This window comes from Dreissena polymorpha, chromosome 8 (assembly GCF_020536995.1).
Source record: "Dreissena polymorpha isolate Duluth1 chromosome 8, UMN_Dpol_1.0, whole genome shotgun sequence".
In the NCBI taxonomy this organism is placed as follows: Eukaryota; Metazoa; Mollusca; class Bivalvia; order Myida; family Dreissenidae; genus Dreissena; species Dreissena polymorpha.
The window spans coordinates 34,380,395-34,397,696 of NC_068362.1; the positions used below are offsets into that span (position 1 = coordinate 34,380,395).

At 34.5% G+C, this 17,302-nt stretch overlaps 1 protein-coding gene across 1 annotated transcript in view; it reads left to right on the plus strand.

The window, feature by feature from the left end:
- Window positions 1-1,655: 1,655 nt before the first annotated feature.
- Window positions 1,656-17,302, plus strand: part of LOC127840436 (chromodomain-helicase-DNA-binding protein Mi-2 homolog) — a 71,149-nt gene continuing 55,502 nt past the window's right edge. The window contains 5 exon segments of the mRNA XM_052368851.1: window positions 1,656-1,851; window positions 4,012-4,062; window positions 14,313-14,425; window positions 15,803-15,883; window positions 16,973-17,288. Of these exon segments, the coding sequence (XP_052224811.1) occupies window positions 1,785-1,851; window positions 4,012-4,062; window positions 14,313-14,425; window positions 15,803-15,883; window positions 16,973-17,288 (628 nt within the window). The 5' untranslated portion in view covers window positions 1,656-1,784.

Consider the following 17,302-nt stretch of genomic DNA (forward strand, 5'->3'; position numbering starts at 1 on the left):
CCTGGCTTATTTCGCATTTTTCGACACATGTTCTTCTTAACTTTTATTTTAATTTATATTGAAATATATATATAATAAGTTTTTTACACATTTTATATATATTCATAAATATTTGACAAAATCGTATATACCCGCTTTAAGGCTTCTAAGCACATACTGATTTGCAAAATATGCTCTGTAAATTTAGCTGGCCGCTAACGCGACCAACTAACCAGTTCGCAGAAGTTCCATACTGGTCATGTACATAATTTCGGCCACTTTTGGGACTATTTAAGAAAAATCTTTAGTGTTAGGCAACTGGTTGAAACTAAACTTCACATATATAATCCTGGGTTCAAAACTCACCTAGCATGAAAATTTAAATAGAATTAGATCGGTGAATGTTACTTAATGAACAGAAAATGATGACATGTAAACTATCCATTTTCGTATGTTAAATGTACCTAAAAAATCGGCCACTTTTCAGTTTGATCTGCAGATAAAATTACAAAGCAATATCTTTTGACAAATGTCCACAATTTCAGAGTCTTAATCAATGTTATTACTATTAAAATTTTTGACTTGAAATTTAAAATAAATGCGAAATTATTATACCAGTTACTCCCCCTACCTATTTTAATAAATATAAACAATGGGAAACTGCTAATTCAATAAAAATTATTATTTTTTAATGTGTTTAATAAATTTTTTCAAACATAGCTAAAAAGTAAACACATTTTGTTTGAAAAGTTGACTTCAGTATTGATTATTAGTAAACGCTTATATATATTATTAAAACATGTAATCTAGTAATATTCTTATAAAGGGAGGTAATTCATATATTAAAAATTTATATTTAGGTTCTGATTTGTATGTTTTGAATATAAGTTTTTGTACAATTAATTGCTAAAACTTTAATTAAAGTTTATTAGATAAAATAAAAATAATTTTATCAAATATATTTGTTTCTTATATGAATATAATTGTTGCAACTTATGATGACATAACTTTTTTCACGAGCCAAATAGTTCCTGCTATATTTGTGACATTTTAACACAAAAGTTCACCGTGATATGTTCTTACATTTGCAAAATATTGAGAGTGGGGATGGTTTTCATGTTGATTTTTCTAAATAAAAACAAAATATGTGCGTTAAGATCATGAAAATGATTTTACACAGGTGGCCGATTTTTTACGTACAGGCCGGAATTACGTACATGACCAGTAATCTCGATAAGGTCTAAAATAAAAGACTGTACGTGTGATTCCACTAACCCCACCGACCCTAATTATTATTTGCCGCCCCTTTTTAACATATCAGGTTTAGCCTTTAATCTTTCATTGGAGATGTAAGTTGAAACATCTGGCTCAAATAAAATTGTAAAATTTATCAGTGTTCATTAATATCTTGTTAACGCCTGGATTAATTTCAGTTTTCAAGATCTATCTTTATTTTTTGCAGAACAGCTTTAAATTAATTTCATATTAATTATCCTTCATTATCTTATAGAAGTTGATTACTGAATATATACAAGTATATTGCAAATGTGAGAAAATATAATTGCCACCACTTATCATGGTATGCCATCCCTGATTAAACTTGCGAGAATGTCGTATTTGCATGTTTATGAAAATCAATACCACGTGACTCATTAACAGCCGTGTACAACTACGGGATAGAAATTTTGAAACCGTGACGTCACGAGGCTTTATCGCATGCAGCGGCTTCTGTTTTGGTATGCAGTTTTAAAGATAAATAATTATTAATTAATGCACAAATTATCGTTATTCATTAAATAATCGCAATGGCAACTGTGGATAGAAGTGAGGGTGAAGAAATTGAAGAGGGAGTGGACATGGAAGGCGCCGAAGGTATGTTTATCTTTTTAAATCAATCACGGATTCGGTGCATCATTTCGGCCATTGTTGAGATAATTAATTAATGGATTACGGTTGCTTTTCAAACGTTGATAACTTCTATCGTATTTTTTGGAACACAATGAAACTTTTTAATTTTCATTTTAATTTTAAAGTCAGAATGTACATGTTTCCATTATTTTTCGGTGTAAATTAACGATGTGGAATTTCCTTTTTATGTCACAAGTGTGATTGAAACTCACGAAAATTAGGTCACTGTTAGAGATTTTATGTTGATGAAAAACTGTAGAGTAGTTATAAGCTGGGTTTATTCTTTTAGAACTTGAACACTTTGTGGAATAACGATTCAAACTTTGTAAAAACAAGTGAAGTCTTAAATAGATTAGATTTTCTTTTGTTTTACTTTTTTGAATGCGCATGCGCATTAAATGCGATAAAAGTAGGTCAAATTGCCGGTTTCGGTTTTGACAATTTCCTATTATCTTTTGATGCAAAAAGGAATTTGCCTATAACTAGTCAGGTTAAAAAAAAACAATCCCTTTATGTATATTATGTTGTTATATGAAACTGATCCTTACTGTTTGAATAGCTTGCATACTTGATTGATCTACTTTCCCTTTTGCATTTAACTTTTCTTATCTTATGCCATTGCCATTGGTCTTTAAATTAAAGTCATTTAGGTGTCTACTTTTAGAGACACGGTTATACTTTTTATGTTAGTGTATCAACTTCTATGAAGAGAGATGCAATTGCATTCCTTTCATATTTTGTAGCACGATGCATCCTTTATTCTTTATATATAGTGGACCAAATGGACGAACTTAATTATTCTTTACATGTATCTTGCAGGATGCTTTTTTAAGGAACTAACTGGATTTTTTTTGTTTTATTACTAGAATTATTCTATCAACCTTTACATACATAAATGAAATTGAATACAATACAGTCGATTGGTGTATAACGGATAGCTAAGGACTTCGAGTCTCATTTCAACGTAAACACCATGCATTAAGTAATTAAACCATTAAACCTAGACAGACACATGTCTTTCCTATTGAAACATGCCAGCGGTTTTAAATTTCCAAAAAAATAATATTTGTTTACAGCGCGAATTTCATGGTACACTGATTCAGCCATTACCGGATCGCTTCCGTCTTTATCGGATTACATGTGTATCGTGTTATTTCTTGAAATTTGACACAGCATTTGTAAAAAATAATTGCAATATATGTACATTTGATTTTCCAGAAAGGAAATTCATTTCTGCGTTTAATAAAATCAAGTTATGGAAATCGCTGCACAATTGATGAAGTAATGGCTATTCAAAGCGATGCACCCTATATTCGGGGCATTTTGAGTTGAATACCTAGCTTGTTATTTGATAGTGAAAAAATGTTTTCAGAGAAATCGATTTTTCGTTATAATTTGATTATTTTCATTAAAAATGATGTTTTCACTAATTAATTTCATAGCCACCCGCTAAGCACATGTGTATTGGACAACTTAAATTGAGTTTATAATTATTTTGAGACAATCCCCACATTCCAGAATATGGGTCACCACAGGCACATTTCCGTTATTCACTAAATCCCGAGTTGCAGCTTTCATGCTTATTTTATATGGTACGCATCAATTTGGTTTCTGAGCATTCTTTCTTTTGTAAAGGACACATAATACTAAAATATTACATCAATGAACATTATGTTTACCAAACAAAATCTGCAAAATTCAAGAAACCATTTGTCTGCACTTTTCCTGTCGTCACAAAAACGGTGCGTACATAACGTGACCTTGTTTTGCTTTCGAAAAAAGAAACAGTTGTAAACATTGACACACAACAACAAAAACATGAATCGACTTAACAATGATAGGATTTTTGTATTCAATTCATAGAAAACTATAATTCTTAACATTAATTAAAGTATTTTGCAAAAACCGTTAAACCTATCCGCTACTCACTAAAATCCGCTATACACCAATCGACTGTACTGATTTCATGAAACTTATGCATCTGTATGCATTTATTTATGACGACAGGGCAAGTGTCATTCAAAATCATTTAAATCTCTGGTACCCAACTTAGGGGAAGAAAATTGCTACATCAATGTTCAAGAAGAATATTCTGTTACAATCACTAGTTTGTACACATTGCAGATGACACTACTCAGTCCTCGTTCCCACCAAGGGGTGAGGAACATGTGACCTGTAAGTATCGAGGCATGGCCAGGTCCCAGTTACATCAACTGCTGTTTAGGCATTCCATTAAATGATGACCTCAGAGTTTCCCAACTCCAGACTCCTTGTTTTGGTCAACTTGAATGAAAATTGTTAATCTCAGTAAATTCTGTCTGTTGTTTTATTATTCAGTCTGTAAGTTATTTCATTTGTAGAATCACTAGATAATTTTATTTAACCAATCACTTTAGCAATATTTGTATTACAAATGAAAAAAAGAAGCGATAGTAATAATTTATATTATGTTTAAAGATAATAAAACCACTGATCTTCAACTTCATTTTTAAAGGATTTTAAATAGATGCAAGAATACCAGTAACTAAATAAATATGTAGAACTGAAAATGTAGTATGTTTAATGATTTAATGGCAAAAATTAATGCATGTATGTTGAAAGCCATAGACAATTTATATCATCCAAATAGCTTCTTGATTTGAATATATACAAAGCTAAAATGCTATTGATGAGCAATGAGCTCTGGCCATGGATCGAAGTTCATACAATCATAGTTCATTCATCGTGTATCCGGCTGTTAGCTTTCTATTGTATTTTGTAGCAGTGGTACCACAGAATGGCTACACTATCCACACTCTTGTAGGCTTGTCATGACTTTGTGTTGCCCGCCATGCATGCTCATAATTTTCAGTATTTTTTCTGCGTAGCTGTCTAACCCAGGGTTTGACCTTTATTTGACTTAATCAGCAGCAGCCAATACAATTTTTGAGAAATCTCATGCCTTTAGACCCAAATGAATCCAGGTAATACTACTGCAAAATCGAAGATCATGGGGATGCAGCATTTCTTTTTGCAACATTGCTAGCAAATGTTGAGCGTGAAGCTATCATATCTGGTACAGAAATAATGAGCAGATATACAACAGTTCCACACTAAACTCTCCAAATCAATTGTGTGTGTGTGTGTGTCCCTTAATATAGGTGAATGTGTATATATTTAGAAGACTTATATATTTGGAGGCTGTGTTCTTCTTTCAACTGTTCATTTTCATATCTCATTATGTGCACTTATGTATTTTATATCACACTTATTGCTATTCCATATTGTTTGAACTTTCCTATCCTGGTGTTCTTGTAAAAAGTCATGTTATAAAGTTTTATGTTGACATACAAACATTTGAATTTGGCTTGCATATAAGCCAGCATTCCAGCACTTTCTCTTAAAGTTATTCATTCTATCTCACGGACTATCAAGGAAAGTATGCAATTAGTTCCGGTACACATACATGTATATACAATATCGTTTGCCTAAATTAAATAAACCATACATAAACTATTGTATTCATAATATTTTTCTTTGAAACTTGATTTTAAAATGACAAAAGTTAGATTTTTGCCAGACATAAAGTAGAGTGTTTGACCCGCCAGACATAAAGTAGAGTGTTTGACCCGCCAGACATAAAGTAGAGTGTTTGACCCGCCAGACATAAAGTAGAGTGTTTGACCCGCCAGACATAAAGTAGAGTGTTTGACCCGCCAGACATAAAGTAGAGTGTTTGACCCGCCAGACATAAAGTAGAGTGTTTGACCCGCCAGACATAAAGTAGAGTGTTTGACCCGCCAGACATAAAGTAGAGTGTTTGACCCGCCAGACATAAAGTAGAGTGTTTGACCCGCCAGACATAAAGTAGAGTGTTTGACCCGCCAGACATAAAGTAGAGTGTTTGACCCGCCAGACATAAAGTAGAGTGTTTGACCCGCCAGACATAAAGTAGAGTGTTTGACCCGCCAGACATAAAGTAGAGTGTTTGACCCGCCAGACATAAAGTAGAGTGTTTGACCCGCCAGACATAAAGTAGAGTGTTTGACCCGCCAGACATAAAGTAGAGTGTTTGACCCGCCAGACATAAAGTAGAGTGTTTGACCCGCCAGACATAAAGTAGAGTGTTTGACCCGCCAGACATAAAGTAGAGTGTTTGACCCGCCAGACATAAAGTAGAGTGTTTGACCCGCCAGACATAAAGTAGAGTGTTTGACCCGCCAGACATAAAGTAGAGTGTTTGACCCGCCAGACATAAAGTAGAGTGTTTGACCCGCCAGACATAAAGTAGAGTGTTTGACCCGCCAGACATAAAGTAGAGTCCTGACGGTCCCTGAGAGACTGATTACTTCACACAAAAGTCAACTTAACCCATTGCATGCTGGGAAATTTGTCGTCTGCTAAAATGTCGTCTGCAGAATTTCTAAAATTAGCATTTTCTTCGATTTTTTTCAAAGAATACTATCAGAATAGCAAACAGTTTGGATCCTGATGAGACGCCACGTTCTGTGGCGTCTCATCTGGATCCAAACTGTTTGCAAAGGCCTTTAAAATTCAGCTCCAGCGCTTTAAGGGTTAACCTTAATTACATAGTAATAAATTGATAAAATGGACTATACACAGATTGCTCAAAATATGCATCATTGAATATTTACTTTCAATTTACTTCATAAATAAAATTGATTGACACCAAGCAATAAGCACTGCATGTGCCTTGGTCAGTTTATCAGTGTAGTTGGTTGTTGATGTTTCTGAAAGTGTGCAAGTTTAGTTTTGACCGTCGCAAAGCTTAATAGAACACACTAATGTGTGAATGCTGAATAAGCCATAAATCTTGGAATAAACATTGTTTTTTCAATAATTATTTAAATGCAGTTTTCAGCGTGTGTTTTCACAATTTTGCAAATGGAGATTGGTCCCTTTGGATTGGGAAATATGGTGTTCTTTCAGGGCTCGACACTAACTTTTTTGACAGGGTACAAGAAGCGTACTAGTACACATTTTTATTTTCAATATTCAATTCAGTTGCCATTTAAAGTAGACCAATTAATAGCTTATGAGCCTTGTTTTGTAAACTTTGGATATCATGTCTTTCATCAACATCATCATCGTCATCTTTGTAACAATCTGATTGTTACAAAGATGATGATGATGTTGATGAAAGTTGCAATAATACAACTCCCAGCTATATTGACCTTCCGGGTCTGAGCTGTACGTATGTACTCATAAAAGCTCAGAGCATTCAGGAAGAACTATAACAATTATCTTCAGCAGTGAATACAATTCGAAATAGTATAAACCACACCGTCCATGGCATTTTATTATGCCCCCCTTCGAAGAAGAGGGGGTATATTGTTTTGCTCATGTGGGTCCGTATGTCCGTCCACCAGATGGTTTCCGGATGATAACTCAAGAACGCTTAGGCCTAGGATCATGAAACTTCATAGGTACATTGATCATGACTCGCAGATGACCCCTATTGGTTTTCAGGTCACTAGTTCAAAGGTCAAGGTCACGGTGACCTGAAATAGTAAAATGGTTTCTGGATGATAACTCAAGAACGCTTAGGCCTAGGATCATAAAACTTCATAGGTACATTGATCATGACTTGCAGATAACCCCTATTGATTTTCAGGTCACTAGTTCAAAGGTCAAGGTCACGATGACCCGAAATAGTAAAATGGTTTCCGGATGATAGCTCACGAAAGCTTAGGCCTAGGATTATGAAACTTCATAGGTACATTGATCATGACTCGCAGATGACCCCTATTGATTTTGAGGTCACTAGGTCAAAGGTCAAGGTCACGGTGATCCGAAATAGTAAAATGGTTTCCGGATGATAACTCAAGAACGCTTATGCTTAGGATCATGAAACTTCATAGGTTCATTGATCATGACTCACAGATGACCCCTATTGATTTTCAGGTTACTAGGTCAAGGGTCAAGGTCACGGTGACCCGAAATAGTTAAATGGTTTCCGGATGATAACTCAAGAACACTTATGCCTAGGATCATGAAACTTCATAGGTACATTGATCATGACTGGCAGATGACCCTTATTGATTTTCAGGTCACTAGGTCAAAGTTCAAGGTCACGGTGACCCGAAATAGTAAAATGGTTTCCGGATGATAACTCAAAAACACCCGTTTAAGGATCATGAAACTTCATAGGTACATTGATCATGGCTCGCAGATGACCCCTATTGATTTTCAGGTCACTAGGTCAAGGGTCAAGGTCATTTGAAAAAAAAAGTTATGAGCTATTGTCATCACCTTGGTGTCTGCGTCTGGTTAATTTTTGTGTTTAGGTCCACTTTTCTCATAAAGTATCAAAGCTATTGCATTCAAACTCAGTACACTTACTTACTATCATGAGGGGACTGGGCAGGCAAAGTTAGATTACTCTGGCGAGCATTTTGACAGAATTATGTGCCCTTTTTAACCTTAGAAAATTGAAAATTTGGTTAAGAAAAAAGTATACTTTTTGTGATTGGGAATATAGCCGAATTTCGGCTATAAAATGGGCCAAAACAAAACCCTGCCTAGGATCATGAAACTTCATAGGTACATTGATCATGACTGGCAGATAACCCCTATTGATTTTCAGGTCACTAGGTCAATGTCACAGTGACACGAAACAGTAAAATGGTTTCCGGGTGATAACTCAAGAATTCTTAGGCCTAGGATCATGAAACTTCATAGGTACATTTATCATGACTTGCAGATGACCCCTATTGATTTTCAGGTCACTAGGTCAAAGGTGAAGGTCACAGTGACAAAAAACGTATTCACACAATGGCTGCCACTACAACTGACAGCCCATATGGTGGGCATGCATGTTTTCCAAACAGCCCTTGTTCTATTCTATTTCTTTTATACAGATTTTTGAATATAAACAAAGACCTATACAAATGTATTCTATAGGTCTTTGATATAAGTTATAATCGACAAAAAATAATGTATCCGAAAACGACAGTCCAAAAATGTGCATTTTGTTTGACTGCAGAAAATGAAATTTGGTTGACATATTGCTTTTTAATTGATGAGTTAATTGTTATTGTTTACATTCGGGATTTTCCGTGCATGTGCACTGACTGGTTGGCAAAAACACTGGTTACAGTAACGTAAAACATGTATTAAGGGCTTTTGTTTAGTCAATAAATTGATAATAAAAAATGGAAATAAACGTTAAAACTCTTAACAAATAGTGAAAATATATCATATTATTTACCAAATTAATGTATATTCACACATCAAATTTCCTCTTCATAAAAATACGAAGAAGTTATAAGCATAGAGTAAAAGTGATCGGATGACTAAATACTTACCATTCCACAAAACAAAACAATACATTAGACGTAATCTTTCTGATGAGACTTGAAAAAATTATATTTCAACACTTATAAAACATATATTAATTTTGATTATAATTATAAGTGGTGTGGGTAGTGTTCATTTTCATCAGCGATCGATAATGTCATAGGTGCATTAAATCAATTATAAAACAAAGCCCTAAAAAGCGGAATACATTGCTCTTTTTAAATATCGTGGCAATTTTCTTTTACATTGAATGAATTTTCGTTTCGTTTACATTGAATGACATTATAAATACAATTTAGCATAAAACAGATAAACACTGCATATTTATTATGCAAAGTGAACGTTCTTTGCATGTATATTGCTCTCTCTTTATTAGTAATAAGGAGTGATACAAATCTAGCATTTTATGATAAAGGCTTAAAATAAGATTTAGTATATTTGAAGAAAGTATTTTTTACCCTATTGTGATTGCTTGTGTTCATGATGGTGTTTCGTACACTGCAGTAATGTACAATCTTTACAAGTATTTAGCGGGGTTTACTTTTGCCGGTACCCGTAAAATACCTTAATAGCGTAGCAGTAAAATTGCACAATACTTAAAATGTATAGTTATTAAACAATCTATTATTAAGATTAAACTGGCTTATATATACACACACTAGTTCCTGTGAATCCATTTCCGACAAATGTTTTCATTAATGTTAATGTTAAAATATTTTATTGAAGCAACTTATCAGTATTTTTAGCTTTAAAATTTGTCTTAAATGATTGCTCAATATGCCAAGAGATGACATGGAGGTATAGTAACTTATGTTTACTGACCAGACACTCTTATGCAACATGTGGTTTATGCAGGGACCCAAGTGCAGGTCCCTTGTTTTATGAAACCATGTTTTCTTTGTTATTGTCTGGACAGTATCCAAGCATAACGAGATAATCGTTTTGTGATCAGGGCTTTTTTCCTTCTTTGGGACCCGCCGAAAATCGGCCCTTTCCCCTCAGATTTTTTTCCCCTCAGCAGGTAAATTTTCCCCCATTTTTTTCCCCTAAAAAAAAAAAAAAAAAAATTTTTTTTTTTTTTTTTTTTTTAACTTTTAATACATAAGTTAACCTGATCCAGTGTAGAAAATATAACATATTGCATAATTAAATTATCTGTTGTCTTGATTTTGTTTTAAAAACAGCAAAATATGTTGAATTGATTATTTAAGACTTTCCTTATTTTCCCCAAAATCCGGCGTTTCGCGTGATTTTTTCTCCCAAAAGCCGGCATTTTGCGCGATTTTTTTCCCCTCAAAAAAGGCCAGGCCCTTTCCCCAAAATCAGATAAAAATCCCTGGTGATAACAAAGGTGCAATTAAACACCGGGATATTAATGCTGCAACATAGAGTGTGAAAATATGTGTGAACAATTAAATAAAACAATTAGATTAAACAAGAGAATTTATTTAATGTGTAAGAAAGTAAGTTTGTTCAGACATATAAAGGTTCATATCAGTTACCCTATGTCGCGTACATAAAATCGACATATTGGTTGTTTTCATCCTTTTTTGTTTTTGTTCATGAAATTTAACTAATTCTGAAAGAAAGTCAATTTCTGAGAATTTTCTAACTAAATATGGTCGCGAAGAAGTGCCAGGTAGAGAGATTTTTGTGTAACCACATACCGAGCTCTTAGAGTGTGTTCCACTCCCGAGTTCGTTGTTAGTAAAAAAACAAATGATAATAACAACGATATAATCGTTCCAAAGATGCATTTCCTTGCATGCTAATGTTTTATTCAGACATAGTAGAAAAATTATATTTGATATTGTGCATGATTACCATTAAGACGATGATTCTGTCAACCTTCTCTATATGCGCTTATTTGAATTGCACCTCTTTTTGCCAACCAGTGGGCGGTGTCTAAACTTTCAGGTGCGTGTGACGTCACGCGTTAACTCGTCTATAGCATATTTTGTGGGTAAAACACAACTTTTTTATCACCTTTTAATTTCAAAGGATAATCAGCAGAAAGGTGTAACATCATTGACATAGAACTAGTTATTTAATTATCATCCTTAAATTCAGATCGATAGTCGGGAGAAAGGTGTAGACTGTAGAGTGATCAGCTAAGAAATAATTTATTTATTGTTACGCTTCTTTTCATTTGTTTTTCATTAAATACGATGTTTGTGATCGGCCGCTATATTGTTGGCGGACGACAATATCAACTGTGTATTCCAATTATATAGTGTCTGCGCATGAAATACCCAATATTATGTGTGAGCAAACTCAATGCTGATTGGCCAGCTACCACGTGCACTTCAATAACAATAAGGTCAAGCGATGTTTTATGTCTGGTCTAGGTGTAAACCTAGGTTAAAAATGCAATATTAATGATTAAAGGCCCATGAAAGGTGACGATCCGTAATAATTACCGATTTTTAAATATTTTTAGCATATTTTTATTTATTAAGGTTATCAAAAAATATTATATACATGCTATTGAAAATTACCATAAAAAATTAGCAATACAACTTGTTTTGAGCTCAAAATACAGTGCCCTCCAAGTCAATTGTGTTTACAAACAATCAGTTTATTTACATCCTTGTTTACTCAATCATGCCGAGCGATTCCGAGCCAGGTTTCCGATTACAAATTTTGATTGGTCTGCACAAGACATTGTGTATCACGTGAGCTGGTCAAGGGTGAAGAAGCAAGACATTCAAAACAAAAATATCTTACCGATCTCATGTTCTCTTTCTTTGTTTACGAGGATATTGTGTTGTTTGTTCTACGCCATCAATATATGCATACTTTACGAAAGAAGCCGAGACACATCGGAGATAGCGAAAATGTACGGAAATTGCAAAGTTGTTAACATTTCTTCAAATTATGTAACGGGTATATCTTTCATAATTCTTGACAATGTTGCACCTACACTGTGTTATTATCATTTTTTATGCAAGAGTAACTTAAATCCGGTAAAAATTAGACCAGTTGATATGCATAATAATTGGATTTGTCACTTTTTAGGAGCCTTTAACAAATGCATTTACCTTTAGTGAAAAGGTGATGGAAAGTTCTTATCATTCTAATAGTATCAACAGAATAATATATAACTACATTCAAAACATGAAATGAAAAGTTTTGTGTGCGGAAATCATAAAAATGATGTGCATTGCAAGTTTTATGTCTTAGTTCAAAGTTACATCATTGAACATTTTTATATGTATTTTCATCATCACTTTTATTTTCTTCACAACATGTACAGCTTTCAAACATTTGCCAGTGTTATTGCATGGGGTGCATGACAAATAGTGTAAGCAGATATAGAAGGCAGCTTTTGGTAATGCTAGACATCTGTTTGCTGCAGTAATTGTAGTTAACTTTTATTAAAGTCAACCAGAATGTAATATACCAGTCGTGATATTTTAATCAATATAAAGTATAACTAATAATTGTAAACAAATACGGTATTTAAGAACTTTTCTTTTTTTTATCAATCTGGTTGACGGTCCCTTTAAAGGAGGCCGCCAATATTTTTTATTAAGTTTGTATTTTGCATTGGCTAAGGTTAACTGGTATTCAAATGATATTTATACTGTTTAAAATCAAATATAGGCTTGAAAAGACATAAATTGACTAATCAGCAGTTGGGGTGGGCTATATTGGGGTTACTTTTATTGTCAGTTGGTCAATTAGTTGACATAAAATGAGTTTGTAGAGAAAGCTTCTACAACACATTTCAAGCAAATAAATTGAAACTTTAAATATGTATCTCCATGGAATGTAGATGTCTGAGATATTTTTTGCGTCCCTAAAGCAATAATGGGGTTAACTGGGTAATGCTTTTAGCATGATGCCATCGGTCACGTTTGTGACCAAGCTCTAGTTAATTTAGTAGGAATATACAGTTGTATCTGGTTCAATATTGTTGCATTTCTGTATATTGTTTCAAGCCAAAGCATTTGTGGTCATTAAGTATTGTTTCTTAATGTAATTTACATGTTTTGATGTATAGTTGTTCTGAATGAATGTTTATTTGCTACTTTACTAATTGATTAAAACCTTGATTTTTGCTGTTCTCTACTATTACATAATTCCAGCATTATTTACATTTGATTTTTCTGTTTTATTCACACTGTAATCAAGTAAATTTTTCGAAGCTCTTTCTTGTGTTGCTTCATTGTTTTATGTTAAATAAAATTTATGAAACATGATTGTGGTGATAATTTCAATTGATAGCACAAACATGTTATTTAATTTTAATATGTAGTCACTCTACATAAGTAGTTGCTTATGAAAGTTAACCTTTATGTGATTCATAATGGCAGTTATTGTCTTGATGGTTCAACTACCAATATTTTTTTTTACCCTTTCCCCATAAGAAGCAAAGTGAAAATGGCTATGTGCAAACAGCATAAAACCAGAACAGCCTGCGAGTAACTCGCAGTCTGTTCAGGTTTTATGCTGTTTGCTGCTCATCAGCATCTAAGGGTTGGAAATGAAGCCTTTAAAATTTGAATATAGTAAAAAAGGTCTTTAATTAAAGGGATCTTTTCACGCTTTGGTAAATTGACAAAATTGAAAAAAGTTGTTTCAGATTCGTAAGTTTTCGTTTTAGTTATGATATTTGTGAGGAAACAGTAATACTGAACATTAACCATGCTCTAATATAGCCATTATATGCATCTTTTGACGATTTTAAAACCTAAAAATTATAAAGCGTTGCAACGCGAAACGATTGAATAATTTGGAGAGTTCTGTTTTTGTCGTTAAATTTTGTGAAACTACGAAGATTGCTTATATAAGGTATAAAATACGTCAAAAATGTGTACTCGGCGGAATAGCTCAGTAGGCTAAAGCGTTTTTACTTCAGGACTCTGGCAGGACTCCAGGGGTCATTGGTTCAAAACCTGCTCCGGGCAATGTTCTTTTCCTTTTTTTAAATTTTTTCTTGATTTTTACTGGAGCTTTTACGATCCAATGTTTACATTTATCAATATAAAGCATTTAATGAATAAGTTAAAAAAATGCCAAAATCTGTGAAAAGGCCCCTTTAAATGTTACATTCAAAGGGACAGCAAATGTGTTAAAATACTTATCAAAGTGGTAAAGGGTTACCATTCTATGTTTCATAGATGATGTTGATGCAGAAGAGGATGGAGGTGAAAAGAAAGGGAAGAAGCGGAAAAAGAAGGATGGCAGTAGCAAAAAGAAGAAGAAAAAGAAGAAGCATCACCATGACGACGATGTAAGCAGAATGTTTAATTAAACAAAACAATTGTCTGAATGTAAATTTGTGAAACTTGCCATCAATATTATTGTATAAATATGATGTATGCTAAAAGCTAAGGTTGACACCGCCTGTTTGCTTTACACCACAGATGGCATAATATTTAGTTTATTAATCATAACAAACATAAATACTAGTTTTATTATGCTCCCCCAAAATTTATTTTGGGGGGAGCATATAGTCGCTGCTTTGTCTGTCCGTGCGTGTGTGTGCGTCCGTCCATGCACAATTTTTTGTCCAGGCTATTTCTCAGCAACTAATGACCAGAATTCAATGAAACTTTATGGGAAGTTTCACTACCAAGAGGAGATGTGCAAATTATCAGCGGGTTCTGGTCGGATGATTGTTCACAGAGTTATGGCCCTTTGAAATTTTCCATTAACTGTACATTTAGTGCAATTCTTGTCCGGGCTATTTCTCAGCAACTAATGACCGGAATTCAATGAAACTTTATGGGAAGCTTCACTACCAAGAGGAGATGTGCATATTATCAGCGGGTTCTGGTCGGATGTTTTTTTACAGAGTTATGGCCCTTTGAAATTTTCCATTAACTGTACATATTGTGCAATTCTTGTCCAGGCTATTTCTCAGCAACTAATGACCGGAATTCAATGAAACTGTATGGGAAGCTTCACTACCAAGAGGAGATGTGCATATTATCAGCCGGTTCTCGTCGGATGGTTTTTCACAGAGTTATGGCCCTTTGAAATTTTCCATTGTACATATAGTGCAATTCTTGTCCGAGCTATTTCTCAGCAACTTATTACGGGAATTCAATGAAACTTTATGGGAAGCTTCACTACCAAGAGGAGATGTGCATATTATCAGCAGGTTATGGTCGGATGATTTTTCACAGAATTATGGCCCTTTGAAATTTTCTATAAACTGTACATATTGTGCAATTTTTGTCCGGGCTATTAATCCCCAACTACTGACTTGAATTCAATGAAGCTTTATGGGAAGCTTAACTACCTTGAGGAGATGCACATGTTATTTGTGGGTTCTGGTTAGATAATTTATTTAGAGAGTTATGGCCCTTTGAAATTTTTAAGTTGCTAAACCATCCATCGTATTATTTTGTCCAAAGTTATGCACCTAAAGACGTTTCCTTTTATCTGAAAATATATTGCAATTTTTTTGTCCAAAAAAACCTTTGGGGAGCATCACCCGTCTCCGACGGTTTCTTGTATTACTAGTAACTAACTAGTGGTATGGCTACAGATATTATTGCTGAGTATAGAATTGGATAAACATTTATTCGTAACAACTAGTATATTTGGAAGCATGTTGCACCTTCAACTTTTAGAGTGCCTACAACTTTGTGTTACTCTTCAGGGTTCAGATGAAGAAAAACACAAGAAGAAAAAGAAAGACAAGAGCAGTGTTGACTTGGGGGCTCCCAGAGAGAGACCTCGGGTATGTTGCTTGTGGGGTCTGACTACATTATGTACTGAGTACCACTGACACACAGTTTCAGCTTCTCTGGAAAAAACCCATGCATATTTGTTTATAGCCCAAACAGACCCTGTCCTTGGGTTTACTTGTTCTCCTTATAATAAGTTATATGTATGTAGAAAAAAAACTGTAAATATCCTCACTAATATCAAAATCTTAGAGGTTTTGGTATTGGCATGTATTATTTAATGGTCAACTGATACCAAGTTCTATTACACCCTTTACCACTTAGACACATATATTCAAGCATTTGTAATCCCTTAGAAAGTTATATTTTATTTAAGACCTTTTTTACTAGATTCAAGTTTTTAATGCTTTATCTCCAAACCTTAGATACTGATGAGCAGCACACAGTATAAAACCTGAACAGACTGCAAGTTACTCGCAGGCTGTTCTGGTTTTATGTTGTTTGCACATAGCCATTTTCACTTTGCTTCTTATGGAGGAAAGGGTTAAATCATCAAACTAAGGTCAAAATGGGCCCCACCTTTGGGCTAAATCGTTTTCCTTATATGTACATCGTAAAACTTTCAAAACTCTCTAAAATAACAAGTCACAGTGACTTGGACTTTTGCATGAAATATCGCATGATGGTCCTCTACCAAGTTTGTTCAAATCATGTGTCTTGGCTCCAAGTGGGCCCCACATCTTGGGTAATTGGTTTTAATGATATATTTGACAAGTTTCAAAGTGGATGCATTTGGTAGAAAAACATAATCAGCAGGGAGTGCAGTTTTCCTTATATAGCTATACTGAAATATTATAAACACTCTAGAGGTCACATTTTTCGTCCAATTTTCATAAAACTTGCTCTTTACATTTGTTCTAACAAAATCTTGGCCAAGTTTGATAATGGTTTCAGAAACATCACACAAGTTGGCCAGAACATGTCCGCCGAGTATCAGTTGAGCGACCAAGAACGTTTGGCCATCTTGTTCTACTTGAGATCAAGTTTGGGATCCTGAATTTTCGTAATGGTGGGTCTTGGGCCGAGGAAAATATATTTTTTCTCATATAATTTATGTCATACGATAATAATGTTTTTCCTAGCCTGGCCTTGAGACCTCTGCAGACATTGCCGTGAAGTTTGGTCTGGCCAACATAGAGCTGGAGTACACGGAGGAAGACTTTGAGGCCCTCACCAACTACAAACTCTTCCGTGAACACATCCAGCCCCTCATAGTGGAGCAGAACCCCAAGGTCCCACAGGCTAAGCTTGTGAACCTCATAGCAGCCAAGTGGCGCGAGTTTGCGCAGGCTGCAGGCCAGTACAAGAAGTCTAGGCAGGGAATGGTCAGCCCGACTGGGGAGGCGCCAGCTGAGAAGATTGTGGATACCCCTGCGCAGGCTAAAGAGACGCAGTCAGGTATGGTTGTTTTG